General features: G+C 38.7%; 1 protein-coding gene, 1 long non-coding RNA gene and 1 other non-coding gene across 3 annotated transcripts in view; 1 reads left to right on the top strand and 2 right to left on the bottom strand.

Annotated features, from left to right (window-relative positions):
• Positions 1 to 13,609: 13,609 nt before the first annotated feature.
• LOC145450365 (cilia- and flagella-associated protein 70-like) overlaps positions 13,610 to 27,972 on the bottom strand; it is a 39,530-nt gene continuing 25,167 nt past the window's right edge. Inside the window, exons 18-23 of the mRNA XM_080328876.1 lie at positions 26,806 to 26,912; positions 23,275 to 23,427; positions 22,558 to 22,719; positions 20,066 to 20,155; positions 14,498 to 14,599; positions 13,610 to 13,789 (exon numbers count right to left, since the gene is read on the bottom strand). Of these exons, the coding sequence (XP_080185002.1) occupies positions 13,661 to 13,789; positions 14,498 to 14,599; positions 20,066 to 20,155; positions 22,558 to 22,719; positions 23,275 to 23,427; positions 26,806 to 26,912 (743 nt within the window). The 3' untranslated portion in view covers positions 13,610 to 13,660. The remainder of the gene's footprint in view (positions 13,790 to 14,497; positions 14,600 to 20,065; positions 20,156 to 22,557; positions 22,720 to 23,274; positions 23,428 to 26,805; positions 26,913 to 27,972) is intronic.
• Trnan-guu (transfer RNA asparagine (anticodon GUU)) lies at positions 15,895 to 15,968 on the bottom strand. Its single transcript has one exon. It is a non-coding gene; the product is annotated as a tRNA-Asn (tRNA).
• On the top strand, positions 23,422 to 26,812 carry LOC145450367 (uncharacterized). The gene is made up of 3 exons (XR_013918479.1): positions 23,422 to 23,727; positions 24,978 to 25,139; positions 25,315 to 26,812. It is a non-coding gene; the product is annotated as an uncharacterized LOC145450367 (long non-coding RNA).

Here is a 27,972-nt window from a genome sequence, read left to right as displayed (position 1 = left end):
CAATTGAGTTAATGGAAATAGTATTACGCCTCGAAATTTTAACATCTTACCATACTCAAAAGAGTCAATCATGAAAACCTTGTCAAGTAAATCCGTAAACCTTGTCAAATAAATCCGTTTGTAACTCGGCCAACCAACTATACAGTACCCGTACAGAAAGAAGACAAGATTATGCGAGTACATACAATCGCTACAATCTAAACAAGTTCGGTTGTAGTCATATACCACCAAATCGTCTTTTTTGTTCAACTGTAAAAGTCGTTACTATTCTGTAAGATAAAGTAATTACTACTCGGTATATTTTGTAAGACAAAAGTAATTACTTCTCGGTGTCGGCGACTTGAGGTTAACATAATATATTTGAGTATACGACATTTGAAAGTATGACCATCGTAGTTTCTTACAATCGAGCGCAGGTGTTATATCGAAAATTATCATGATGTAAACATAAGGATTGACACATTGATTTGACATATGTAATAGTTGATCATGACTTGACTATTAAATTATTTGCGTTAATTAGACCCGGCGTTGTGACAACAACAGACTTTTTAGTATCGTTGTTATTAACATATTGAGTTGTAAAACTATGCGTGTCTGAAATGTTCTTGAATGGAAAATTATTCAGCCTTGGTACAAACCACGCAGTGTATTGTGGATATCAGGAAATATTTTACAAATGTAATTGTCTCCACTAACCAAGACTAAAGATGAAACAACAATTTCCTTTGTTAAACAATAACCGGTGCAATACTTTATCATCGTAATCAGCAGTGAGAATTGAAACACTTTCACACATTATCCGGTGTCAAGATATCACACTAGGTGAATTGACATACCGCCGCTTGATTAATACCTAATCCATTCGCACCATTTCACATACTTTGATCATTACAAAAGTGAATTGGAATATGTTTGCTAGATGCATTCAATTCAGTTAGAAATATCTGGTACACAACAATCGTAATATCAAGGAAGTACTTGCTACGCTGTAATCCACTTAACGTGTTTCGCATTGTTGTTCATTTGTAGTATTGTTTGTTTTTGAACCTCCAAATAATAATTCCCGACATGAAACCAAACCGCTGAAAGTCGTTACCATCACAACGAAACAATTTGTACGATGTTTGTCAAATGCATCCTATAGTTAGGTGTACTAGAATTATTTGTGTAACACATACGCCGACAATGCAATCGAAAATTTTTCCGTTGTCATTCGCTAAAGTAAATGTCATCACAATACTCATCAAGCTGTCGTCTGTAAATCAAGATTACATCCAACTTGTAACTGTATCGTTTAACTACCGGGTTGCATCAGTTTGCTATTTTTGTCATTTAGTGACTGCTGAACATACCAAACGATACACATCCACTTACGAAATACTGTGTTGGTCGTAATTTCCATCATCGTGATAATCGAAGTATATTTGTTTCGAGTTCATAACAACCGATTACTTTTCTATGACCCGATATATTTTTGACAAGTTATGCTTAGAAGATTGGTGCATCTCGCGAAAAATAATATACCACTCATATTGATACTGCCACTCCATCGATCGGTATTTTCAAACAAGTCGATTTTCAACCGAGCAAAATTTATTACTCGAGTTGTCCTGCTTACTATATTTAAATGTAAACTCACCCGTCTTTCAACAACAAACAATGATAAAAAGTACACAAGCAAACACAACAAGTTTTACTTTTGTAGGACACTAATTATTATTCCACGCATCTCATTTCATACTAAGTGTATATGAAAGATATTCATGGTACACGAATATATTCGCTCATGCTACGAACATACGCAATGATTGGTGACGCTTTCACACTATTTCGATTTAGTGTAACAAAAACAACAACAACAATTTTCACTCTCTTGACTTATGAAAACAACAGACGAACCTTCGTTCAATATTTTGTTTTTTTGTCAACTAGTTACTTTTTCATGAGACCCCCACTACTCTTACAAAAGTACGAAAGATATTTACATCACACAAAGTAATCAACTTTACTCGATATTCCCATGCTACGAACCTGTACAACGATTGGTGACGCTTTCAAACTGTTTCGTTACCTCAAGACCTTTATTGTCTGAATGGTTGTTCATTTATCTTATTAATCAAATAGTTCAACACACAACAATAGTACCAACAGAAACATCAGAGTTGTTTACACAAAAGTTTGTATGTGTACAGTATGCGAATACCATGTGTAAGTCCAGCACAATTGCGGTATCCATCCGAGTTTAGTTAACACAAATTTATTACAACGGAGCCACGTAAACTTTCGTGAAAGAAAAGCATAGTCACTTCCAGAGGGTTATGTCAACGCCATAGCAGTACTCCAACAACAACGTACATATGTTTTCTAGTCACAGTCCTTACATCTTTCACATAGATCAATCTACTTTGCTAACGAAAAGTGCTGAGTCACCACATGATTACCCTCACAACAAAACAGCTAGAAGATATTATCATACAAAAATATTCCTAACCCTTTGCAGACCAGTGACAAATCATACAACAAACATTTTTTGTGAGGTGAATTGTTGTTCAGTGTCAAGTCTACCTGTTGAAACGTACAATAAAACAACACAGTCACAATTCAATTAAAACCACGAATCTATTTTCATTTCGTCACATACAGAAAAATAAATTTTAAGTTCCCAAAACATACTTGTAGTCAAGAAGTATTTTTATTAATCAAAATCATCGACTTCTGTTTATGGTGTTAGTGTGTGCATGTCATACACGTGGGGACCGTATTAAAATGGACACGACACGACTGAATGTAAGGAGATAGAAGTCCATCGCATAGATTTACATGTGGTCTTCGCTACGGTTTCGAAAAACGAATCATCTCTTTTGCGTTGATCTAACTAAACCGAGCAAGTTAGTTAATGACCATGATTGTGTTTGTCATATGCGAATGATAGGGTGACTGTCAAATCTACATACAACAACCTTCTGGTACTCAAAATAACAATTTCATTCTCTCCCTTCGTAGCCATATACCGCCGACTCGGCTTTTTTGTTCATCGACAGCAGCGTTTAACAAGACCAACGACACTGAACCCACGACGTTTACCTATGTAAAATTACCACTTTCACTTGACAGTCCGTCGTTTACCTGGCTAAACATATCATTTTCCTTTGGAGATCTGATATTTACCCAGAGTAAGAAACCTTTTTCACTTGGAAATATATTTTTTCCTTGGCTAACAAACCTTTTTTCACTTGGAAATATATTTTTTCCTTGGCTAACAAACCTTTTTTCACTTGGAAATATATTTTTTCTCTGGTTAACAAATCTTTTTCACTTGGAAATATATTTTTTCTCTGGTTAACAAACCTTTTTCACTTGGAAATATATTTTTTCTCTGAGCAACAAACTTTTTTCCCCGGGTAACAAACCTTTTTCCCTGAGCAACAAACCATTTTCACTTGGCGGGTCGTCGTTTACCTGAGTAAAATATCATTTTCCTTTGGGGATCTGGCGTTTACCCAGTGTAACAGTACATTTTCTCTTGGTCATCTAGCTTTTCCTAGAGTAACAAAACCATTTTCATTTTGAAATCTGACAAACACACCTGACAATTTGGTATTTGTTGTATTGACGATAGTTTGAAATAGATTACAACGAACAGTGACGGAAATATACACAGACTACCGGTTTCAGAGTATACCCCCATCACTCGTATCACAACAATATCATCGGTTAACCACATACAATATACTCTTGTACACCGAAATACATGTTTTGGAAAATTGGACAATAGGCTTCGATAGTTCTGTGATGTCCGGGTTCGTGCTTTGGATTTTCCAGAGTCAAAATGTCTGAATAAAACACCTCCTTGACGATGGTTGGTATGTGGATAACGGTGTTCGGAAAACGGTTGGATTTATGTCACCCATCGCGATAACAATTCCTGGTCGAGTTTTCCTCCGGCATGTTTGCTATATTGTGTCTTTATTGGTCAATGTATGTCTCGACATTCAGTTTGAAATCGGAAATGATAAAGTATGTAACCGGATCCGGATATCAACTGTGAATCGATAAACCAATGGAAAATATTCAAAGTAAACATGTTACACCCTGTGTTTCCACGAAAAAATACCATCCAGACATACGTCGCGTTTGTTTGCCCACACCAGTATACGCGTAAATGGAGGTTTGTGACATTGCATGCAATGTGTTGGTATACAAACATCGATCCACAGACATTATCATAGCCGGTAGTTTTGATGTAGATCGAATGTCACCCGATAACAATACCAATAAGCCACATTGCAATGACTCTGAGTCAATCTGAAGCATGACATACAGACACACAAACATGGAGTCGTAACATGGTTATTCACACGACGGTGAAAGTGAACTGTACAACATAAATCAACAGAGCGTTCACAGTCAAATAGGCGAGCCGTGCACAATCATATACCCAGCTTTTTGTTGGATATGTACAAATCCGATAAATCGATACATTTCCTTCCCTACGACATCAATAATACAAGCGTCGTTCCAATGCATCGCTCGAATGTAAGGTTCGTCGGGTGTAAAATCCATGTCAAATAACACCAAAGTGTGCATTCCGTGTTTTATTATTTCCACCGATGCTTCTTGTCTGTGTCGTAACACTATGGTGCAGGGAGTTGAAAAACGGTAAATTCTAAAACGGATTGACATGTCCAACAGAATAGACGTCAATAGACTTGTGACGATGTCGTTTCAAAATGTTACCGATATGACGAGACTAACCCCGATGTTTTATGGCGATGACCGTTTCGAAATATCACCGGACGAACTGGACCCTTACGATGATATGTTTTATGATTGCGTGTGAAATCACGAGGTAGTGTTCTATTGTGGTGTACGATTGCAGTCTTCATTCCACAGAAACATACCTTATTGGATCACAGTATCAGTCCGAGATTTTCAGAATCACTGTTCACGATATTTATCTGGAGTCGTTATGTGGGAGTAGCGACATCCATTGATCGTGACTGAAAGACTGATCGCAATCATTTCGAGCACCCATACTTCGATAGTTCACATTGGTCAAACGCTGCAGTCTCAACAGAAAACTTCGGCGTCGACAACACGACGGATATTGACCGATGTATCCAATTGGTCTGGGTGGTCTGCCCGGAGATAGGGTCATGACTATCTTGTAATGTTACAACGCGATAAAACCATCGACTAAATCAGTGAACGGTGTCGAAATATCGATGTAATAGCGCGGACTCAGAGTCATTGCAATGTGGCTTATTGGTATTGTTATCGGGTGACATTCGATCTACATCAAAACTACCGGCTATGATAATGTCTGTGGATCGATGTTTGTATACCAACACATTGCATGCAATGTCACACACCTCCATTTACGCGTATACTGGTGTGGGCAAACAAACGCGACGTATGTCTGGATGGTATTTTTTCGTGGAAACACAGGGTTTAACATGTTTACTTTGAATATTCTCCATTGGTTTATCGATTCACAGTTGATATCCGGATCCGGTTACATACTTTATCATTTCCGATTTCAAACTGAATGTCGAGACATACATTGACCAATAAAGACACAATATAGTAAACATGCCGGAGGAAAACTCGACCAGGAATTGTTATCGCGATGGGTGACATAAATCCAACCGTTTTCCGAACACCGTTATCCACATACCAACCATCGTCAAGGAGGTGTTTTATTCAGACATTTTGACTCTGGAAAATCCAAAGCACGAACCCGGACATCACAGAACTATCGAAGCCTATTGTCCAATTTTCCAAAACATGTATTTCGGTGTACAAGAGTATATTGTATGTGGTTAACCGATGATATTGTTGTGATACGAGTGATGGGGGTATACTCTGAAACCGGTAGTCTGTGTATATTTCCGTCACTGTTCGTTGTAATCTATTTCAAACTATCGTCAATACAACAAATACCAAATTGTCAGGTGTGTTTGTCAGATTTCAAAATGAAAATGGTTTTGTTACTCTAGGAAAAGCTAGATGACCAAGAGAAAATGTATTGTTACACTGGGTAAACGCCAGATCCCCAAAGGAAAAAGATATTTTACTCAGGTAAACGACGACCCGCCAAGTGAAAATGGTTTGTTGCTCAGGGAAAAAGGTTTGTTACCCGGGGAAAAAAGTTTGTTGCTCAGAGAAAAAATGTATTTCCAAGTGAAAAAGGTTTGTTAACCAGAGAAAAAATATATTTCCAAGTGAAAAAGATTTGTTAACCAGAGAAAAAATATATTTCCAAGTGAAAAAAGGTTTGTTAGCCAAGGAAAAATATATTTCCAAGTGAAAAAAGGTTTTTTAGCCAAGGAAAAAATATATTTCCAAGTGAAAAAGGTTTCTTACTCTGGGTAAATATCAGATCTCCAAAGGAAAATGATATGTTTAGCCAGGTAAACGACGGACTGTCAAGTGAAAGTGGTAATTTTACATAGGTAAACGTCGTGGGTTCAGTGTCGTTGGTCTTGTTAAACGCTGCTGTCGATGAACAAAAAAGCCGAGTCGGCGGTATATGGCTACGAAGGGAGAGAATGAAATTGTTATTTTGAGTACCAGAAGGTTGTTGTATGTAGATTTGACAGTCACCCTATCATTCGCATATGACAAACACAATCATGGTCATTAACTAACTTGCTCGGTTTAGTTAGATCAACGCAAAAGAGATGATTCGTTTTTCGAAACCGTAGCGAAGACCACATGTAAATCTATGCGATGGACTTCTATCTCCTTACATTCAGTCGTGTCGTGTCCATTTTAATACGGTCCCCACGTGTATGACATGCACACACTAACACCATAAACAGAAGTCGATGATTTTGATTAATAAAAATACTTCTTGACTACAAGTATGTTTTGGGAACTTAAAATTTATTTTTCTGTATGTGACGAAATGAAAATAGATTCGTGGTTTTAATTGAATTGTGACTGTGTTGTTTTATTGTACGTTTCAACAGGTAGACTTGACACTGAACAACAATTCACCTCACAAAAAATGTTTGTTGTATGATTTGTCACTGGTCTGCAAAGGGTTAGGAATATTTTTGTATGATAATATCTTCTAGCTGTTTTGTTGTGAGGGTAATCATGTGGTGACTCAGCACTTTTCGTTAGCAAAGTAGATTGATCTATGTGAAAGATGTAAGGACTGTGACTAGAAAACATATGTACGTTGTTGTTGGAGTACTGCTATGGCGTTGACATAACCCTCTGGAAGTGACTATGCTTTTCTTTCACGAAAGTTTACGTGGCTCCGTTGTAATAAATTTGTGTTAACTAAACTCGGATGGATACCGCAATTGTGCTGGACTTACACATGGTATTCGCATACTGTACACATACAAACTTTTGTGTAAACAACTCTGATGTTTCTGTTGGTACTATTGTTGTGTGTTGAACTATTTGATTAATAAGATAAATGAACAACCATTCAGACAATAAAGGTCTTGAGGTAACGAAACAGTTTGAAAGCGTCACCAATCGTTGTACAGGTTCGTAGCATGGGAATATCGAGTAAAGTTGATTACTTTGTGTGATGTAAATATCTTTCGTACTTTTGTAAGAGTAGTGGGGGTCTCATGAAAAAGTAACTAGTTGACAAAAAAACAAAATATTGAACGAAGGTTCGTCTGTTGTTTTCATAAGTCAAGAGAGTGAAAATTGTTGTTGTTGTTTTTGTTACACTAAATCGAAATAGTGTGAAAGCGTCACCAATCATTGCGTATGTTCGTAGCATGAGCGAATATATTCGTGTACCATGAATATCTTTCATATACACTTAGTATGAAATGAGATGCGTGGAATAATAATTAGTGTCCTACAAAAGTAAAACTTGTTGTGTTTGCTTGTGTACTTTTTATCATTGTTTGTTGTTGAAAGACGGGTGAGTTTACATTTAAATATAGTAAGCAGGACAACTCGAGTAATAAATTTTGCTCGGTTGAAAATCGACTTGTTTGAAAATACCGATCGATGGAGTGGCAGTATCAATATGAGTGGTATATTATTTTTCGCGAGATGCACCAATCTTCTAAGCATAACTTGTCAAAAATATATCGGGTCATAGAAAAGTAATCGGTTGTTATGAACTCGAAACAAATATACTTCGATTATCACGATGATGGAAATTACGACCAACACAGTATTTCGTAAGTGGATGTGTATCGTTTGGTATGTTCAGCAGTCACTAAATGACAAAAATAGCAAACTGATGCAACCCGGTAGTTAAACGATACAGTTACAAGTTGGATGTAATCTTGATTTACAGACGACAGCTTGATGAGTATTGTGATGACATTTACTTTAGCGAATGACAACGGAAAAATTTTCGATTGCATTGTCGGCGTATGTGTTACACAAATAATTCTAGTACACCTAACTATAGGATGCATTTGACAAACATCGTACAAATTGTTTCGTTGTGATGGTAACGACTTTCAGCGGTTTGGTTTCATGTCGGGAATTATTATTTGGAGGTTCAAAAACAAACAATACTACAAATGAACAACAATGCGAAACACGTTAAGTGGATTACAGCGTAGCAAGTACTTCCTTGATATTACGATTGTTGTGTACCAGATATTTCTAACTGAATTGAATGCATCTAGCAAACATATTCCAATTCACTTTTGTAATGATCAAAGTATGTGAAATGGTGCGAATGGATTAGGTATTAATCAAGCGGCGGTATGTCAATTCACCTAGTGTGATATCTTGACACCGGATAATGTGTGAAAGTGTTTCAATTCTCACTGCTGATTACGATGATAAAGTATTGCACCGGTTATTGTTTAACAAAGGAAATTGTTGTTTCATCTTTAGTCTTGGTTAGTGGAGACAATTACATTTGTAAAATATTTCCTGATATCCACAATACACTGCGTGGTTTGTACCAAGGCTGAATAATTTTCCATTCAAGAACATTTCAGACACGCATAGTTTTACAACTCAATATGTTAATAACAACGATACTAAAAAGTTTGTTGTTGTCACAACGCCGGGTCTAATTAACGCAAATAATTTAATAGTCAAGTCATGATCAACTATTACATATGTCAAATCAATGTGTCAATCCTTATGTTTACATCATGATAATTTTCGATATAACACCTGCGCTCGATTGTAAGAAACTACGATGGTCATACTTTCAAATGTCGTATACTCAAATATATTATGTTAACCTCAAGTCGCCGACACCGAGAAGTAATTACTTTTGTCTTACAAAATATACCGAGTAGTAATTACTTTATCTTACAGAATAGTAACGACTTTTACAGTTGAACAAAAAAGACGATTTGGTGGTATATGACTACAACCGAACTTGTTTAGATTGTAGCGATTGTATGTACTCGCATAATCTTGTCTTCTTTCTGTACGGGTACTGTATAGTTGGTTGGCCGAGTTACAAACGGATTTATTTGACAAGGTTTACGGATTTACTTGACAAGGTTTTCATGATTGACTCTTTTGAGTATGGTAAGATGTTAAAATTTCGAGGCGTAATACTATTTCCATTAACTCAATTGCGACAAACAAAAAAAAATACCCAGATAACTTGTTCAAGGCTTCTTTTGTTTCAAATCAACATGTGAATAATCAGTTATTGTGACAAGTTGAAATATCGTACCGAAGTTGCGAGTGGAAACAGTACGCGATTGTGTAAGTGTGAAGACAGCGAGATGGTGATCGTGTGAATAAATTAATCTGAAACGCATTGGAGTGAAAGTTTACCCAGTCTGTCTGGCGATCCTACTTCAAATCGCGATATGACAAAGAAGGTTGAAATATTCCGATTCAACTCATCGCATTGCAACTCGATCGTGGTATGTACAAGCGGTTGTCAAGTGTGAAATATTTACAACAGGTGGGATTTCATTGATTGACTTGATTGTGTGTAGTAACACATTAAAATATAGGGACAGTAATTACTGAAACTCTATTTGAAAAACGGAAAACTGTGAATAGCGTTGTAAGGTTTCATTACTTGTTTCAAATCAATATGTTTATAATCTCTAACTATGGTTGGGTTGAAAGTTGGTAGTCATGTTTGTCAAACATATTTCAATTCACACAATGTCAAGTCCGAATATTTCATTCTGGATTATTTGGCTTTACCTTTAGTACATCTCGCGAGTGGATTTCCGACGCCGTACTATAACATTCTTAATAATACGGGTTCGAGGATTTTCATGATAGAGTTGACAAGTGATAAGATGTGTGTTTTTGTTAAGGGATTGATTTCGAGTTGATAAAGACAATAACTGTATAATGCACATACTTGTGATTCTTGATTCTTGTAGAATTATAGTTGGTATTGATTCTATAAGTGCGAAAACAGCGGCGTGGAATGTGCGAATAATTCAATGTAGCTGAAAGTCAGCGTCAGTAATATTCGGGTTATGGTCGAATCAAAAGATCACGAAAAGATTTCTCAAAATAATTGGAATTGTACCGAATTAACACATTCAAATACGAACCAACTCGGTTTGTGTAGTGAATTTCATTTCGAGTTGACAAATTGATACATTGATTGAATTCATAATTCTTATCGTGCAACTAAAGTCAGCCGCTGTTCGAAGTGTCAAAACATATAGCGACCACCAGAAAGTGTCAAATTGTTGGTTTTCGAATCACCGTCTGCGACGGCTCTGTGACAAACTAATTACCGAAATATTACCTTGTGAGCGATCGGTATGTCTTTTACACCAAGTCACTAAAATGGTTATACCCGAGACATTATCTTGTTAGCGATCGCGGGATTTGCAATCTATTTTACACTTTTTGAAGTGTTAATTTACGAGCGCGGTTATTTGTTGGTTGCTTTTCGTGTCGCTGCTGAATACTGAATACTCCTGAATGTAATAGCGCTGACTGGATTAGTGTAATAATCGATAGTAGCACACAACTGTATGGGCAACAATTCAGCGCGCAGGTCATTCGGAATATAGGTCGCACCGCTTAATCCTCTTGCAAGCCGCGTTTCCGTTTGTGCGGTTATTGTTGGTGACTATTCAACACCACGCGAGATATGGTTGAAAGTGCGAATCACGACCGCACCCATAAGACGCAATAGCCGCATGCGACCGCACCCATAAGAACACATGGCGAATCACCACAGATCCCGTAAGAATACATGACAGACACATTTATCATCGTTAGCATGTCGCCGCACGTATACCCGAAAGTACGAATCGCGACCACGAGTTTTCAATACGAGTCACCGCCGCGTCCATAAGAATAACGATATATCATTGTCGCACTCACCGTAAACGTTAGGATTACCTGGATTCGGTCATATTTAATAATTTGCGATATACACATTAACTAAGAATCAATCACGTGACTATTTGCTATACCTGATACCTATTCGACATCGTGCGAGAGTTGCCTATACCAGAAAGTACGATTCACGACCGCAGCCCATACCAACAACATTAGTTCATTACGACACAAGAATCCGTGGGCACATCATCACCACAGCATATATCTGAAAGGGTACCGTCACCAGAGATCCCATAAGAAATAATGACACATCACCAGAGATCCCATAAGAACCAATGGCACATCACCGCATCCATAAGAACACATGGCACCTCACCACCCCCGCCATAAGAGATAAGGGTCACCTCACAACCCCCGGTTTTCAGGCACCTCACCACCCCGCCCATAAGAGATAAGGGTCACCTCACCACCCCCGCCATAAGACACAATGGCACCTCACCACCCCCGCCATAAGAGATAAGGGTCACCTCACCACCCCCGGTTTTCAGGCACCTCACCACCCCGCCCATAAGAACCAATAGCCCGTCACGACCGATCATACTAACTACTGACGTATAGTTGGTTACATGCTGTTTGTTCTTTTTATCCATGCTATTATCGGTGGCGAGCTCTACAGCTGTAACACCAATGAATTATTCGCCGATTGGACATTTCTATTTCAGGGGTTCTCAACCAGGGTCCGTAGACCTCATCAGGGTACGAAGCACCACATCAGGGTGTATCATATGCATTGTGGAATTAGGGCTATATGTGCTGTGGAATATTTTCTTGGCCAATTTATTCAACTGGAAAATAGTCTTCGCAATATGCGCGATTTTATGTGAATGAGCTTTCCGATTTTAATATAGGTACCATCAGAGATCGTGTTGAAAATGGACAGGGGCTACGAGAAATCTTATTGGAAGCACATGGGGTACGATCGCTAAAAAGGTTTAGAAGCAATGCTATTACTATGGCTCAATAATGATTACATTTAAGTTGTTATTTATATGTTCGAATAATAATCAAAGGCGAAATCTAACGCTGATTTAATTTGACTTTGGCAATGACAGTAACAATAGCCTATACTTATCACGACTATATCAAAACCATGATTAGGCTACACCGCTCAAATGCTCTGATATCATATTAATCTTCAGTTGATTTTGAAATATTCTACATAAAATTGTGGCACGTTAAAGGTCCACTTGCTGCAAAATTATAACCCCACAGTTTTACGATGTCATGATACATCCTCTCACATGATGTCTATTACTCATTAATAAAAGAAAATATGCCCGGCACAAAACAATTTTATTGAAATATTTGAAAATGTGATTTCTTCCGTGTCAAGCGTGAATAGTACAATAGTAAATTATTACATTTCCACGATGTTTGTGGAATGCCTGTCTGCAAGGTCTTGACAAATAACGCCTACCTGGAAATTATACATGGGAATATCCCTATATTATCGATGCTGCGGCCCGCGGCGTCATCAAAAACTAGGAAATTGGCCCGCGAGCACATTTGAGTTTGAGACCTCCGGTTTAGACATAGCAAAATCGGCGGTATCAGTGAACATGCCTCTATCATTTTGTGCAAATGTTTTGTCGACGATCTCGCTGCGAGTGCACAAGCGAAACCGCATGTTGGACGACACGTTATCTCCTAATTGCGAATATAGTTGGACTCAATTCTGTAAATAATATGATCTTTAATTTTCAGAAGGGGGCTCAAATACTGAATGCAAGAAATCTAGTGACAATGAATCATGCGAAGTTCCGAGAAAAATTTCAAGTCAAATAAATCTGCTATGAAATATTCTACTTCATGGTCATATACGAAGGTCTGGGATAATGTGGCTGGCCCCTGGATACGTCAATGCGTCAGAACTGTTGTTTTAGTCATCATCAAATTTCGCGGTCATGCTAATCAAATTTTGGCTGGCCTTGCAATTTTACCTGATGTCATAAATAATTTCGAGAATTACCTCGCAGGCCACACCTAACGTTCTCGTGAGCCAAATTTGACCTGCGTGCCACGGGCTGGCCGCACCTGATCTGTATGGTTATAACAGTGATTGGTGGTACATAAAAATTCTATTGAAAATTCTTTGAAAGCAAATGTTTTCATGATAGAGAAGTTGGAGTCGGAGTCGAAGTCAGGGTCATTCTCACAAACTCCGACTCCAGTCAGTATTTTCCCCACGACTCCGACTCCAGCTATTATAGTTTTCACGACTCCGACTCCATCAAGCGAAAATTACCCAGACTCCGACTCTGACTCCACAGCCCTGGTAGCGACACACTGATCTTTTATACCATTATGATTCGAATTTAAATATTATATTTGCAACTACAATATATCAAACACAAAATAATCAAAACGCAGGGTTTCCGAATCCAACTCTCTTTTGCAACGCGTTCAATTCTTGGATGAGATTGTTGTCTGTGAGATTCAAGTTGATTGCGTACTTGTACGACTGCTCGGCCTCCAGCTTTCTTCCAGTCTGAAAATATCGCGTAGATTGAAGACGTGTAATTACAAAGCGAATATCAGGCTTCGGCAGTAAAAACTGAACACCGTGTAACATATAGCAATTTGCAACGATAGTGATAAAACTAATAAACGAATGTTGCAGGGCTGTTATTGATAACCAAAAGAAACATTTCAAAGTGGAGGACCGCAAACTTTCGATGTCCCTCGCTTTGGCGCATTTTATATTGCACTGATTGTTAACCTTTCAGAAGGCACCGAACCCTGTAGGCCTAATCTCCATACATGCATCCGTCGAACCCTTCCCAGTTGGAAAAAATGGGTTCGGGTTTATTTCAATTGTATATTGAAGTTCTGTATCTCCAAGAGTCTCTTCTAATAGGCTATTGTTTTATTTTATCACAAGGCTTTTAGCGCCACGGACACTATCCAGTAAATAACACTTATAAGCAGGCTATTAAATATCATATGGTATCCGTATAGGGCTATAGGTCAATTATAATCACAGAACCTACATCGACAGTAGATAAAATTAGCCGATATCTAGTTCTGCCTGACGATGCAACATAGTCAGCGACGTATTCAGGGATATCTAGATATCCCAAAACGTATTGTAACATTCTTGGGTCGATAGCTCGATAAAGAGGCTATTCATGTCAATTCTGCGTAATATTGCTGATCAATTTACGGGTTAATCATACAAAATAGTAATCACACTTACTTGCAAGCATACTAGCGATAGATACGCCCAGACGTCCGGATTTTGATTGTTCAACAAATTCGCTTCCCCCAACGCGTCCTCTGCTTCTGTCAATTCCCCGAGCTGCGAATCACGGAAAAGTTCACTTGGGCACACAATTTAACAAAACATAATCAGATTTCAAAAGACCATCATCATCATCATTGGTTTATTAGCAATTTTATCAGTTCAATACACCACAAAATGCGATACAATGAAAAGACAGGAAGATGTCGAAGCGACAAGGAGTAGTCTATGGAATCTGACACCCACCTTGGCCGCCCTAGGCGATGTAAAGAGGAGGCATGCACACTGAATGAAAGTAAAGAAGATAGTATAGAAAAAGAATGCGACAAGAAAAGAATGCGGCATGTCATGGGAAGCGACCACCTTACTTTGGTACAGTTCCATAGTGCATGGAACAAAATGAGAAATTGAAAACTTGGCCAAGGTGACTGTGTGATTAATACACTACTCCAGTCATTTCGACGGTCCCCTCCAATCTTTTCATTATATCGCAATATTGTGGTGTATTGATTTGATAACAAATTTTAATGAAACGATGATGATCCTTCCTTCTCAGCTTATCGCAAGTTTGTAGTGTTTTGAAATGATGAAATTATGAATGAAATGATTTTACGTGAGAGTCAACGGCCGAAAGAGTGTCTACTACTAGCTGCTAACGAGTGTCAGCCGAAAATGTTCGGATATGAATATGTTTTTCGAATGTATATTGAACTTCTGTACCTCATCAGTCACAGAGAATGCAATATGATGAAAATATGGTGTCGAAACGACTTGGGGCGGTCAGCTAGATCGCAATAAACCCCCTGAACTACAGAAACAAATCATTGCAGATGGATGTGTTCATTACAGGGTGATTTTCAATTCTATTCAATTTATTGCAATATTTTTTAACATTTCAATACACCACAAGACTGCGATACAATGAAAGATAGGAAGGTGTCGAAACGACTTGGAGTGTAGTCTTAGAAATCAGACACCCACCTGGCCTAGGCGATGTAAAAAGGAGGCATGCACACAGAATGAAAAGTAAAAGAAGACTACTCCTTGTCGCTTCGACATCTTCCTGTTTTTTCATTGTATCGCAATTTTGTGGTTTATTGAACTGATAAAATTCCTAATAAACCAATGATGATGATGATGATGATATAAAAGGACAGGTGACAAAAAAAGGTGGCATGTGTCGGAAATCCAAGAATGGATCAGCTGACTACGTGTATTTCAAAATATGGAGGTACGCATAATCGAGATAATGATTCAATGGATATCATTGTTCTCACTGATACAATTGATTCTCGGATTGGATACAACAGACCGAGAAAAGCTTGTGAGCTCGAATACCAAATACAAAAAAGCGTCCCTGGGTGGGCTCGAACCACCAACCTTTCGGTTAACAGCCGAACGCGCTAACCGATTGCGCCACAGAGACGACGCCTAGTCAGGAGATAAGTCACCATATTATTATGCAACGCTCGATGCGACACGCTTACTCGCTTCTATTTTACGAATATAAATTATTTATCTTTCACTTTTAACACAATCGCAATGCTTTTCTATGCCTAAGTGAAATTTGTACTGAATGATTTTTATGTTATACAGCCTGCATGGTTGGTTGTTCACAATGTACTCACGCGTATGTGATTACTGTTTCAATGAAAGAATGCTCCAATTTCTTTTGACTCCTAGGTATCATTTTCATTCGCCATCAGATTATTAATGAACTAAACTGAAGGGCTCAGATTGTAAGCAAAATGTACGCATCACAATGCCTGGCAGAGATGACCGTGGACTTGGCTTCGGATTCTAAGATTTTGAGTTGTTTAAACTTGACTGGAATTTGTATAGAATATTTAGTGCTGCAGAATCAGGTGTTATGTTCGTATACAGACTCCGGAATTTTCATTTAAGTGTGAAAAGAATGAGGAGTCTGTATTTAAATATAAAAATTTCGTACATGTTTATTGCAAGGTAACACAACCATATGAAATGAAGTGGACAAAGAAAAACACGATCGGAGTGAATGAGCTCTGATTTCTCACTAGTTAGCCTACATATGGCAATGCATAAGTCCATAACACCGTGCATAAGTCTTTTAGCAATGCATCGATTTAGCCGGGACGAAAATCTCATTAAGAAAGTAAAATTTCAGCAAAACTGTGACGTCTCATAAATGAATACTAGTCAGCCTTCAAGATTACCAGACCTCAATCTGACATATCGACCTCGCCTATCGGCGCATGACGCATTCATTTTCATAGCTTCCCTTTTACGGTTTCCTTTTATAAATCCAGTCAGTCAGTCAGTTTTATTAATATTTTCATCGTTTCAAAACATCACAAGACTGCGATACAATGAAAAGATAGGAAGGTGTCGAAACAACTTGGAGTAGCCATTAAGATCTGACAGCCACCTTAGCCTAGGCCAGGGGTTCTCAAAGGGTGGGCCATGGCCCACTGGTGGGCCACAGAGCATTTTGAGGTGGGCCACAGAGCTAATTAGAAAATTTCAGAATTTATGTAAGTTTAGGTATATTTCTTATGTTATTCGCTAAAAATATATTCGTATTATCCAATTACATGTAGGCTACATAAAGCTTTTCATCCGACTCTGAGAGACGTAGTGGCATGTATGAAGTCAGCATGTACAAATCGAAAACGTTAGAGAGAAACGGTGGTTATTTCAACTGGCCATGACAACCTACGGCTGACAGCAACTAAAATAATTTCAAGCGTATAATAACTGTAGGATAATGCTGAAGTGACCAAGTATTCCAGCAGGGTCATATGTCGTATGCCGTTGAAAGGGTTATGCAATGAACTCGCAATGAAGTGCAATTGATGTAGAGATTTACTGTACTTCGGTAGGCCGTATTATTGTAAGTTAAAAATAGACATAATTGCAAATTATTAGCAACTTCTGGCGGAGGTATACTGCACCACCGCAACGAATCTTAATGGATTTATCGGAACGCATTAATCCTTGAAGTCGGTTTAAAATGTCCGGCCTGGAAATCATTGCATATAATGAAAGAGTTACAGGAATTGATTGTATCATTGGATTGAATATTCTGACATCTCAACTTCAGTTGTTTTGGTACAAGACATACAAAGTACATCATGCATATTGAAAATTCTTTCTTCACTTCTCTGTAGTATCCCATTCACCAATGAATTGTTCGATGCTGGCCCAGAATGAGTATAATATTCCCACAATGGTATCACTAAAGTCCCAATCACACGGTGCGGGGATCTGATTATTGTGTTTCGCGACGCGAATGGAGCAGCGGACGAAAATAATCTACTTATGAGTTTTATCTTATGATCTACCAGGGCCGTAACTGCCGCACCCACACCCCCAATTGGGGGAGCTCGAAGGGGCCCAAGATTATCACGTTGGCCGTTTGTTGGAGGATATTTATTCAACTTGAAATTTTTTTTCGCGCTCCGCACGATTTGATATCCCGGGAGATCGAGATTTAAATGTCATCAGTTAGAGAAAAATGCACATATTTTAGAGAAATAGGCATATCGGCGCTTTCCGTGACTAGTGACCGCGCATTAAACAGGATTATGACTCTAAGATATCAGGTGGGCCACAGCACATTTTTAAACCGGAAAATGGGCCACGGCCAAGAAAGGGCTGACAACCCCTGGCCTAGGCGAAGTAAATAAGAGGCATGCGCACTGAATGAAAAGTAATGCAGAGAATATAAGACGCAAGCGACAAAATGGGGTGGCATGTGGCGGAGGGCGAGGTCGATGTTAGGTCGTGGTCCGGTAATCCTGAAGACTGGCTAGTATTGAATTATGAATAAAATAGTATTTACGGTGACCAATTCTTTAATTATTTATTACAGTGGTGCCCACCGTAAATACTATTTTATTCAAATCCAAATTTTTCGACGGCAATAACTCCGCTTGTACTGGTTGGAATTCAACCAAATTTTGTGAACATCGTTTCTATAGACAGCCTAACACTTTCATGGGGTGAACAGAAAATTTTCAAATTTTTTGTTATTTATTTTTATATAATAAATAGAAACTTTCTTCTCCTGTAGCAACGCGGTTACTGGTTGGAATTGAACCAAATTTGGTGTGTAGGCTTAAATTAGGTAACCTAACAATTTTATCAAGTAGCCAGTGCGATTTGAGAAAAAAAGTCATTTTTGAAGAGCCCTAGCGTACATGCCTCTTACATGCATGCTCTTGGCCCAGGCGGGTGTCTGATTAAAGGCCTACACCAAGTCGTTTCGGATGATGATCTTTAGACATAAATAAATTTGGATACTACTAGATTCACTGCAGTGTAATGTATTAACTTTTGTGCCCCCTTACGGCCCGTGACATGTAGATTAACTAATGGTTGAAATGAAGTTCTAATTTGGCGAAGTGTGTCGCACCAATTTAATTTTAAAAATAACGTTAGACGAAATCAGCTGTGGTAGGTCTACCTGTAACTATGCTCTAGGAAAACGAGTAGCCTGCAATAGCCTCCACGTAGAGACGTTAAACCAGTGGTTTCCAACCTTTATGCACCAACGTACCATTTCGAGGTTTTATACAGTTCTCGCGTACCACCTATATAAGCTACGCCATTTGAATGCGGTCAAAATTGCAAAAACTGCCCATTTTAAGCCGCAGTATATGATTTCTGCAGTGGATCCATTTGGAATTCTTGTGGTCAAATATATTAAAACGGAATTTGGTTAGGTAAGAATCGCAATGCTTTACGACTAGATCTCTTCCCGGTAGGCCTTCATTGGTGGGATAGCCCCTACCCCCGATGACGACCTTATTGCCACGAGGACGACGGCTTCAAAAAACTCAAAATCAACCCCACCTAAACATAGTAAACAATAACTCCCTTCGGTCGAAAAAAAAACAGAATCTACTCGCATACCACCTGGAAGACCTTCGCGTACCACAGGTTGGGAACAATTGCGATAAACAGACATATAGCGATGCGGATGAAAAAGTCTTCAAATAGGAAGTAAGTGACTTCTTCAATCGACATAAATCTGGATTATTTCGTGTAACGGTCGTTGACTCCAATACAGATGGACGGAATGAAGCTCTGCCCTTAGAACCCACAGTGAACACGGAATCATTGGAATTACCGGCACAGACTCGAATGATCATCAGATGCTGACCAATTGAAGAATCGAATGCTGATACTTGGCTTTAGGAACCAGAGTTAATACCGACGAAGGACCTCAGAGCAAACAATCGATTGGCTGATTGAGAGATCCGGTGGATTTAGGTACATGGTTGGATGCAAATAAAGACTCTCTCTCTCTCTCGTGCTGCTACATCCGCTCAGACAACCACAAAGATGTGCTTTCCACATACTGACTAACACAGTAGAATTTAAAGTCATAACTAATAGTACTTTTCTGTTACTTTTCGTGTACAAATCAGAAATTTGGACAAAATTGCAAACTAAAATTAAAAATAATATTAATAACTACATAAATAAACATGTGAAGAACTACATTCCTTCCTTGTTTTACCGACAGAAGATACTCACCCTGTAGCAAGCGATTCCGACTCCCAGCCACGATATGCACGATGGTGAATATTTGCAGGCCATCAGGAAAGTATCCTTTGCCTTCGAATACTGAACACAAAACCGTTTTCATGTCACAATAACAGTTCAGAGGTGGTCAATAGAGAAGTTCAAATGCAAGTGCAAGTAGTGCCATGAATTTCTGATCAAGACTTCCAAAACATGCCAAAAAGATACTCAAGTAGAAGTGGAAAACGAACTTTCAACGTGAAAAGATGCATCCCCTCGGCAAACGTACAATAACTAGAAGTAGTCAGCATTGGTTCTCAAGAGGAAGTAGAAGTAACGCCATGAATTTATGCTTTATGAAAAGTGGAAGTAGAAAATGAAGAGTGGAAAAGTACTCAAGTAAGTCAGAGATATCCCTGAAGTAAGTAGTTTCCAAAATTACATTTCGTCGAGGGCGTATTTTTATCAGTTCATCGGTGGTGACCACTTTTGAAATCGCATGTTCGCGGCTAATGCAAAACGACCACCGACACCATAAATAGCTACAATTTTCCAAAATAGATCCAGTTGCCGTGACACAGGGTCCCAGTTGTCACAACAATTTCACTCGCTAAAGTGATGTAAGCGTATCCCAAAACTATTTCCCAATTTACAAATTCCAAGTCTGAAAAGTGAGTCATTTTTCCTAAAAATGCAAATGTGGGGAATATTCGAAAAAAATAACCACTTGAGTAAGTGGTGTCAGCAGACAGAACCTACTTGGGTACTCAGAAAAAGTACCAGTAGGCTAGTTCGTTACCGAATGCGTATGGTTGTCTTTATGGAAGCACGTTCCCGGACTGTTACCATGATGTACCACAGGGGTGGGCAAACTTTTGAGCTCGCGGGCCGCATTCAACATCTGAATCCATTCGCGGGCCGCACTATATAAAATTGGGATTATAAACCAAAACGCAATATTGGTATTTGATTCCATAGTGAGGACATGGAGATAATATATGTGTCTGTATAAAACAAAACAAATATTGCTTGGATGATATCGTACACGCGTCAGAAACATAGTGGCGAGATTTCATAGACTGGTCGACATCAATAAGCACTTTGTCAAAACTATAGAGATGAAAGTCGGTTGTCCCGATTCTTAGAACAGGATTTAAATTTAAATCTGTGAGCAGCGATCTGCTAATAGATTTACTAATTCCAGTTTTGGTTCAGTTCCATGACACACAATGCTGAGAGCATCATAACCATATTAGCTTCAAACACGCTTTAGATATAATATATTAATACCCCAGTTCTACACATACAGAGAACGAATCTACCTAAAACACGCGCGAATCGTTTTTATTAGCACATCACCGAAATAATTAAAACTGGAGTGGCTAATCTGAAATCACACTCGTGATCCGAATTATGCCAATCTCGTTTAGGATTTCTGTGATGTTTAGCAGTTGGAAACTTTCAAACTGTGTGGGCCTTGAGATCGGGCTGTCGCGCCAGAAATTAAACAGAAAATAGAACATAGGAATTATTTACCTTAGAACAGTGGTTCTCAATTTTTTAAGACACGCCCCACCTTATGATGGTGAAAGATTTCGCGCCCCTTTATCGTCACATCACAAAACGCAGCCATGATGCTAGCAGACCTAATGGATAGTGTACCGGCATGGAAGGTTACGACTGTGGATGAGATATTTTGAAATATGAAATTCAGACTAAATACAGAGCAACAATTATGAATTGAATGTAAATCGCGCCAGCGCTCAGCTTCGCGCTCCCCTTCAAATGCTTTCACGCCCCCAAGGGGGGGGGGGGGGGGGGGCGCCACCCAGTTTGAGAACCACTGTCTTAGAATTATCATGGTGAAATATACTAAGAAAAAGTTTAATCAAGTTCCTGCATTAATTCGATTTTTAGTACGCATTTTATCAATATTTAAAAAAGTTTCTTTTGATTCTCTCGGGCCGCACAGAACAGTGTAGTGGGCCGCATGCGGCCCGCGGGCCGTAGTTTGCCCACCCCTGATGTAACCTGATCATCCAAATGATGCAAAATTATTCAAAGCCTGCTTTCTACAGAACGTGTAACATGAATCTTTATTTGTTTCGCATTAGAATTATAGATACCTATAGTTTCGCATTAGAATTATAGATACCTATAGTTTATTCAACATTATACTGGAATTAGAATTACAGAAATTGAATTCAATTCCAAATTCAGTTATTCAATAATTAGTAAGGTGTGCAACAAAAATCAAGTTCATTCTCATTAGCCTCAAAATGCACAATGTATATACACTTGGCCGTTTTGCACGATACAGTTTTCCTGTAGCATGTACAGGAAAACCACAAATCATATGGGAGCAAAGAAACACTTTACAAAGGAGATCAGAATTAGATTACCGACATTTCTCTCTAATTAGTCTATGCAGACAACTACAGTGATCCAGATGTCCAATTCTGGCCAGAGCCATTGACCGCCACTGCACACAACAGCCACTATACCTCTTCTCCCGAGATATAAATCGCTCCCAGTCGTAGGTAGATGGAATGCATTTCCGAGGCGTCCGACACAAACGCCAGAGTTCTTTCGTAGCAATCCTGAGCCGCTGACTTCTCCCCAGTAACGTATCGTAAATGACCGGTGATCGCCCACGCGTCGGGATGCTGGATGTGGAAAGGCATGTTGAAACATAGTTTGACAGGAGAGTGCAACAACCCTGCAGGGCTGAGCAAAATGGAGTACCTGAGTGATTTGATTTTGAATCAGGTATTAGCCTCACAGTCAACTATTCGACTATCACTCGTTAACACCTGATAACGGTATGACGTATGAAAGACGCGGAAAGTTCAAATATGTGCCATTCATACGACCACAAGGAATATATTGCCAGTTCTACATCACATGAAACGTAATTTGGTGCATTGTTTGACCACACCTTTTTCATTGCGCTTTGTCACAATGCTGTGGGTCGACTTCTTCTATATGTAATTTTCACTGACTTTGTACTACATGTTTTGCATGCTGTGATAACATTAGTCAAGGTACCAAGGCACCCACAGTGGAAAAAAGTATCGAAATGATAATTTTTATTGATAATGATAAAACTCTTATTGAAAATCATCTCCTTACCCGACTTGAATCATGACAATTAATACTTGACTCGAGTCATTATGCCCAGCACCAAAGTTATGGAGTGGTTAATAAAAAAAGGAAATTGCCTGATGATCTATTTTGGTTGCCTCCTTCAATTTCTCGTCCGCCTGCTTGTAGTCTGCCTTCATCATGTACATCCGCGCCAACGCCACAAAATAATCGGCTGTCGGTCCGCCAAGATGGTCCAGATATTCTTTCGACAGAGCTATTTCAGCGTACTGTAATTGAATAGCGGCTTGGAAATTCGCACAATAAGATGGTACTCATTCGCACTCCACAAATGACAAAGTACATAATCTGTGCCTGGCCAATGCGCCATTGCTAAATGCGTGACAATGAGTTTTCATTTCGAAACTATTTGAATTATCACAGTGACCAAGAGTAGTGAGGTTTATGATCACAGCCCAACCGATATCAGACTTTTGAGCGGATAACGTTCAAACCGATAAGTAGCACCTTCACCGATAACCCCATATTATATTCCACAGATATTCAAAGGATATGCATCTAGCCCAGGGGTTCTCAGCCCTTTCTTGGCCGTGGCCCATTTTCCGGTTTGAAAATGTGCTGTGGCCCACCTGATATCTTATAGTCATAATTCTGTCTAATGCGTGGTCATGGACAGCGCCGATATGCCCATTTCTCTAAAATATGCCCATTTTTCTGTAACTGATGATATTTAAATGTCGATCCCCGGGATATGAAATCGCGCGAAGCGCGAAAAAAATTTCAAGTTGAATAAATATCCTCCAACAAACGACCAACGACATAATCTTGGGCGCCTTCGAGTTCCCCAATTGGGGGTGTGGGTGCGGTAGTTACGGCCCTGGTAGATCATAAGCTAAAACTCCTAAGTAGATTATTTTCGTCCGCTGCTCCATTCGCGTCGCGAAACACAATGATCAGATCCCCACACTGTGTGATTGGGACTTTAGTGATACTATTATGGGGAATATTATAGTCATTCTGGGCCAGAATCGAACAATTCATTGGTGGATGGGGTACTACAGAGAAGTGAAGAAAGATTTTTCAATATGCATGATGTAGCCTACTTTGTAATGCTTGTATGTCTTGTACCAAAACAACTGAAGTTGCGATGTCAGAATATTCAATCCAATTATACAATCCATTCCTGTGACTTTTTCATTATGTACAATGGTTTCCAGGCCTGACATTTTAAACCGACTTCAAAGATTAATGCGCTCCGATAAATCCTCAATCCATTAAGATTTGTTGAGGTGGTGCAGTATACATTCGTCAGAAGTTGCTAATAATTTGCAATTATGAAAATTTTTAGCTTACAATAATACGGCCGGCCGAAGTACAGTAACTCTGTATATCAATTTCACTTCATTGCGAGTTCATTGCATACCCCTTTCAACGGCATACGGCATATGACACTACCGGAATACTTGGTTACTTCAGCATTAGCTTCCAGTTATTATACGCTTGAAATTATTTTAGTTGCTGTTAGCCGTAGGTTGTCATAGCCAGTAGAAAAAGCCACCGTTTCTCCATAATGTTTTCGATTTGTACATGCTGACTTCATACGTGCCACTATGACTAATCAGGGTCGGATGAAAAGCTTTGTAGCTATGTAGCCCACGTATAATTAGATAATACGAATATATTTTTAGCGAATAGCATAAGAAATATAACTAGACTTACATTAATTCTGAAATTTTCTAAATAGCTCTGTGGCCCACCTCAAAATGCTCTGTGGCCCACCAGTGGGCCATGGCCCACCCTTTGAGAACCCCTGATCTAGCCCATGTCAGAGCATTTATTTGAACAGCTTTACAGCCATCACCAAACCTGGACATGAAATAAACTAGAAAGCTGCATCTAGGCACCTGTAAGTGATAAGAATTAGATCAACGTTTCCAGTCAATCAGTTATACATTTTATTTTCCTGACTCCCTACTTCCATGTTGTGATGTCATGGCCGATGCTTCTTTCAAAGTGTGATATCGAGTCAATATTTACGGCAAACCAATAATAACACTGTTCAACAAAATGAAAAATTATTTTTAGGCAGAACATCTGAGAGCCTTTGCTGGGGTTTCGGAGGTTGCTGATTACGAATATCACATTAGTTTTGCCAGATTGGCTCTAGAAAAGAAGATATTTATTCCCCCAAAAAAGCCCAAAATCACTGTATTTACACTTGAATATTTCACTTGGTAGGAAGTAAATCTTGGATTTTTCTACTTTTCTACTGCGCATAAATAGATAATTGACTATGACGAACACTCATATCATTCTCAGTTATTCCATCAATATTAACATGACCTGATGCGAGAACTTTGTTCGTTAAAAAAGCAGTTTGTCCAGCCTAAAAATTGTACTTTTGCACGAAGGAAATTTATTTTCTCCGGTACTAATTGGTCATTTTACCAAGACGAAAGAGGAGTATAAAGCTATCAAGTTTGTCCCTGGAAAGCTTAACTAAAGTACTGATAGCCGCCTCATCTCTTTTTACTTGTGAATGGATAATTTTCCGCTGCGCCAACACAGTGGGTATACCTAGTATCCACATCAAACGAGAAGCTTGAATCTGGAATCTTTGATGGATCTCCGAGTCGAATACGGACTATGGATACAATTTCATATTAAGAAAGGTGCTCACAGCATGGAATCCATTCTAGGACGTAGTAAATAAAACTTTTTGGAAGATCACAAAACACCCCACTACAAACAGTTGGTCCGAGAATTGGCATCTGCATATGGAAACCTTGGAGCAAACATGAGCATTAAATCTCACTTCCTGTCCGGTCATCTTGATATATTTTCTGATAATATTGTTGATTAGAGGGAATAGAAAGGGGAAAGGTTCCGCCAATACATCAAAACAACAAAAGAAAGATATCAGTGCAGATGCGACGAACATATTATGGCAGACTGTTGCTGAAACCTTTCGAAAAACTGCACTAAACTGCTTACAACCGAATATAGTACAAGAACCAATTTTGCATGAAGATAAGTTATTAATATCATATTTCAACTGACTATTTTGAATTTAAAATAGGTGGTTGACATAAAACTGATTCAATTGATGCAACGTTATTTGAGTATGTGGGTAAATACATGATTGAAGTTTATTTATGTACATGATATCCGTGAAAGTCTCCAATATGATAAATCTAATACCCCGAAATATAATTCTGTTGATGTATTTTGATTTAAAACAGTCTTAAGCGTGTCAAAATAACAAGTAGATTGAATTTCTGAACTTTATAGTACGTCTGACCCGAGTTTTTATCCAGCCCATACAGCGAAAATATGAGATTTTAGTCGAAATAGCCCCATAAATTATCTCCAAAAATAGAGCCAATTTGAAAAAAACTAAGGTCATTTTCGGAATCAGTGCCCTTCCGAACCCCCAAAACCACTCTTACTTGGTCTGCCTAAAAATATGTGTTGACCAGTGTAATTGATCGGGCTCTAGTTATGATTTCAGTCACACTGTTTATGAAACAAGTAGCAAGATTTGGGTTGAAGGCAATCTGAACACAAATCGCTTCAGAAAGTCTACTGTAAGTAGAGGTGACTATCTATATACATTTTGTAACTGAACAAAATTGAATCCCACTCACTCGCAATGACTTCATATCCAGAAGCCACTCCGCTGCCTGAAGAAAGATGCTTTTCAACCTGGGCGAGGTGGATTCTGTTTTGATGGGAATCGGGTCCGTCTTTTGACCTGCAGTGAGTTTTCTCGTGAATTTAAAACATATTTCCACATAACGATTGTGATTTCGGTTAGCACAGTGGTTATTAAACTGGGGGAGGGGGGGGGGGGGGCGTGAAAGTATCTAGGGGGAGGCGTGAAGGTGCCTGAGAGAAATGAAATTTCTTGAACTGATAATTCGTGCTGAAGCTTCCAAGTTTCAACAATGGCAATACTCCTAATTATACTTCGATTTTGAACGTCATAATTCGCCGTACCAACCACAAACTGATGCTAGATTTTGACTGATTCACACTGATACTTTGCGCCAATCAGATGATGTCCCTTTCCAATTCTCTACTAGTTGCTGACGATTACCGCTGACGAGTGTCAGCCGAAAATTTAAATATGAATATACTATTCAATTGTATATTGAAGTTCTGTACCTCCAAGAAGCTCTTTTTACAATTCATAAAAGATATGTAGAGGGTGAGAAAACAGGCAATTAAAAATAAATTTTTACTGGAAGAATTGTTAGTTTGACTAGCATAAAAGGTCATTTTGCCAGCTCGACTCCCTAAAGATCTACTCCCATGTAAAATCGTTCTTTTTAAATTTTATTAATCAACCTTGCCGTCATCCAGATATCGCGTAATTTATCGCATTTTTTACTTATCCGTGTACAAGTGCCTGGCTGTCAAAGCTATAAAGGAGGACTCGATTTGACAAAAATGAGAACAAATCCTCCTAAAGGAAGGCATATGGTAGCCCTGGCCAGCCAGAGCGCAGACTTAATTACTAAGGGAGGAGTCCACATCTACTTTTTCAAAGTATTCAAGTAGATTATGCCTACTTGCACTACTTACTCGAGTGTGTATGTTTCTTTTTCCACTATATTTCCATTTCTACTTGAGCAGTGTTTTTCGAAAAAATGCTTGCTACACTTTGGAATTCGAAAAATAGAAAGTAATATTGAGATAAGATGGCATCAACTTTATCAGTAAAATTGTCATAATTATAACGAGAAATAATCATCACGGAAGATTTTGCTTCCATTTTTAAAGATTCAACCGCAGTTGCTCATTTTGTCGCT

The sequence above is a fragment of the Botryllus schlosseri genome, chromosome 11 (assembly GCF_051294905.1).
Source record: "Botryllus schlosseri isolate E-star chromosome 11, Bs_hap1, whole genome shotgun sequence".
Taxonomy (NCBI): domain Eukaryota; kingdom Metazoa; phylum Chordata; class Ascidiacea; order Stolidobranchia; family Styelidae; genus Botryllus; species Botryllus schlosseri.
This window is presented reverse-complemented; position numbering and strand designations above follow the sequence as displayed.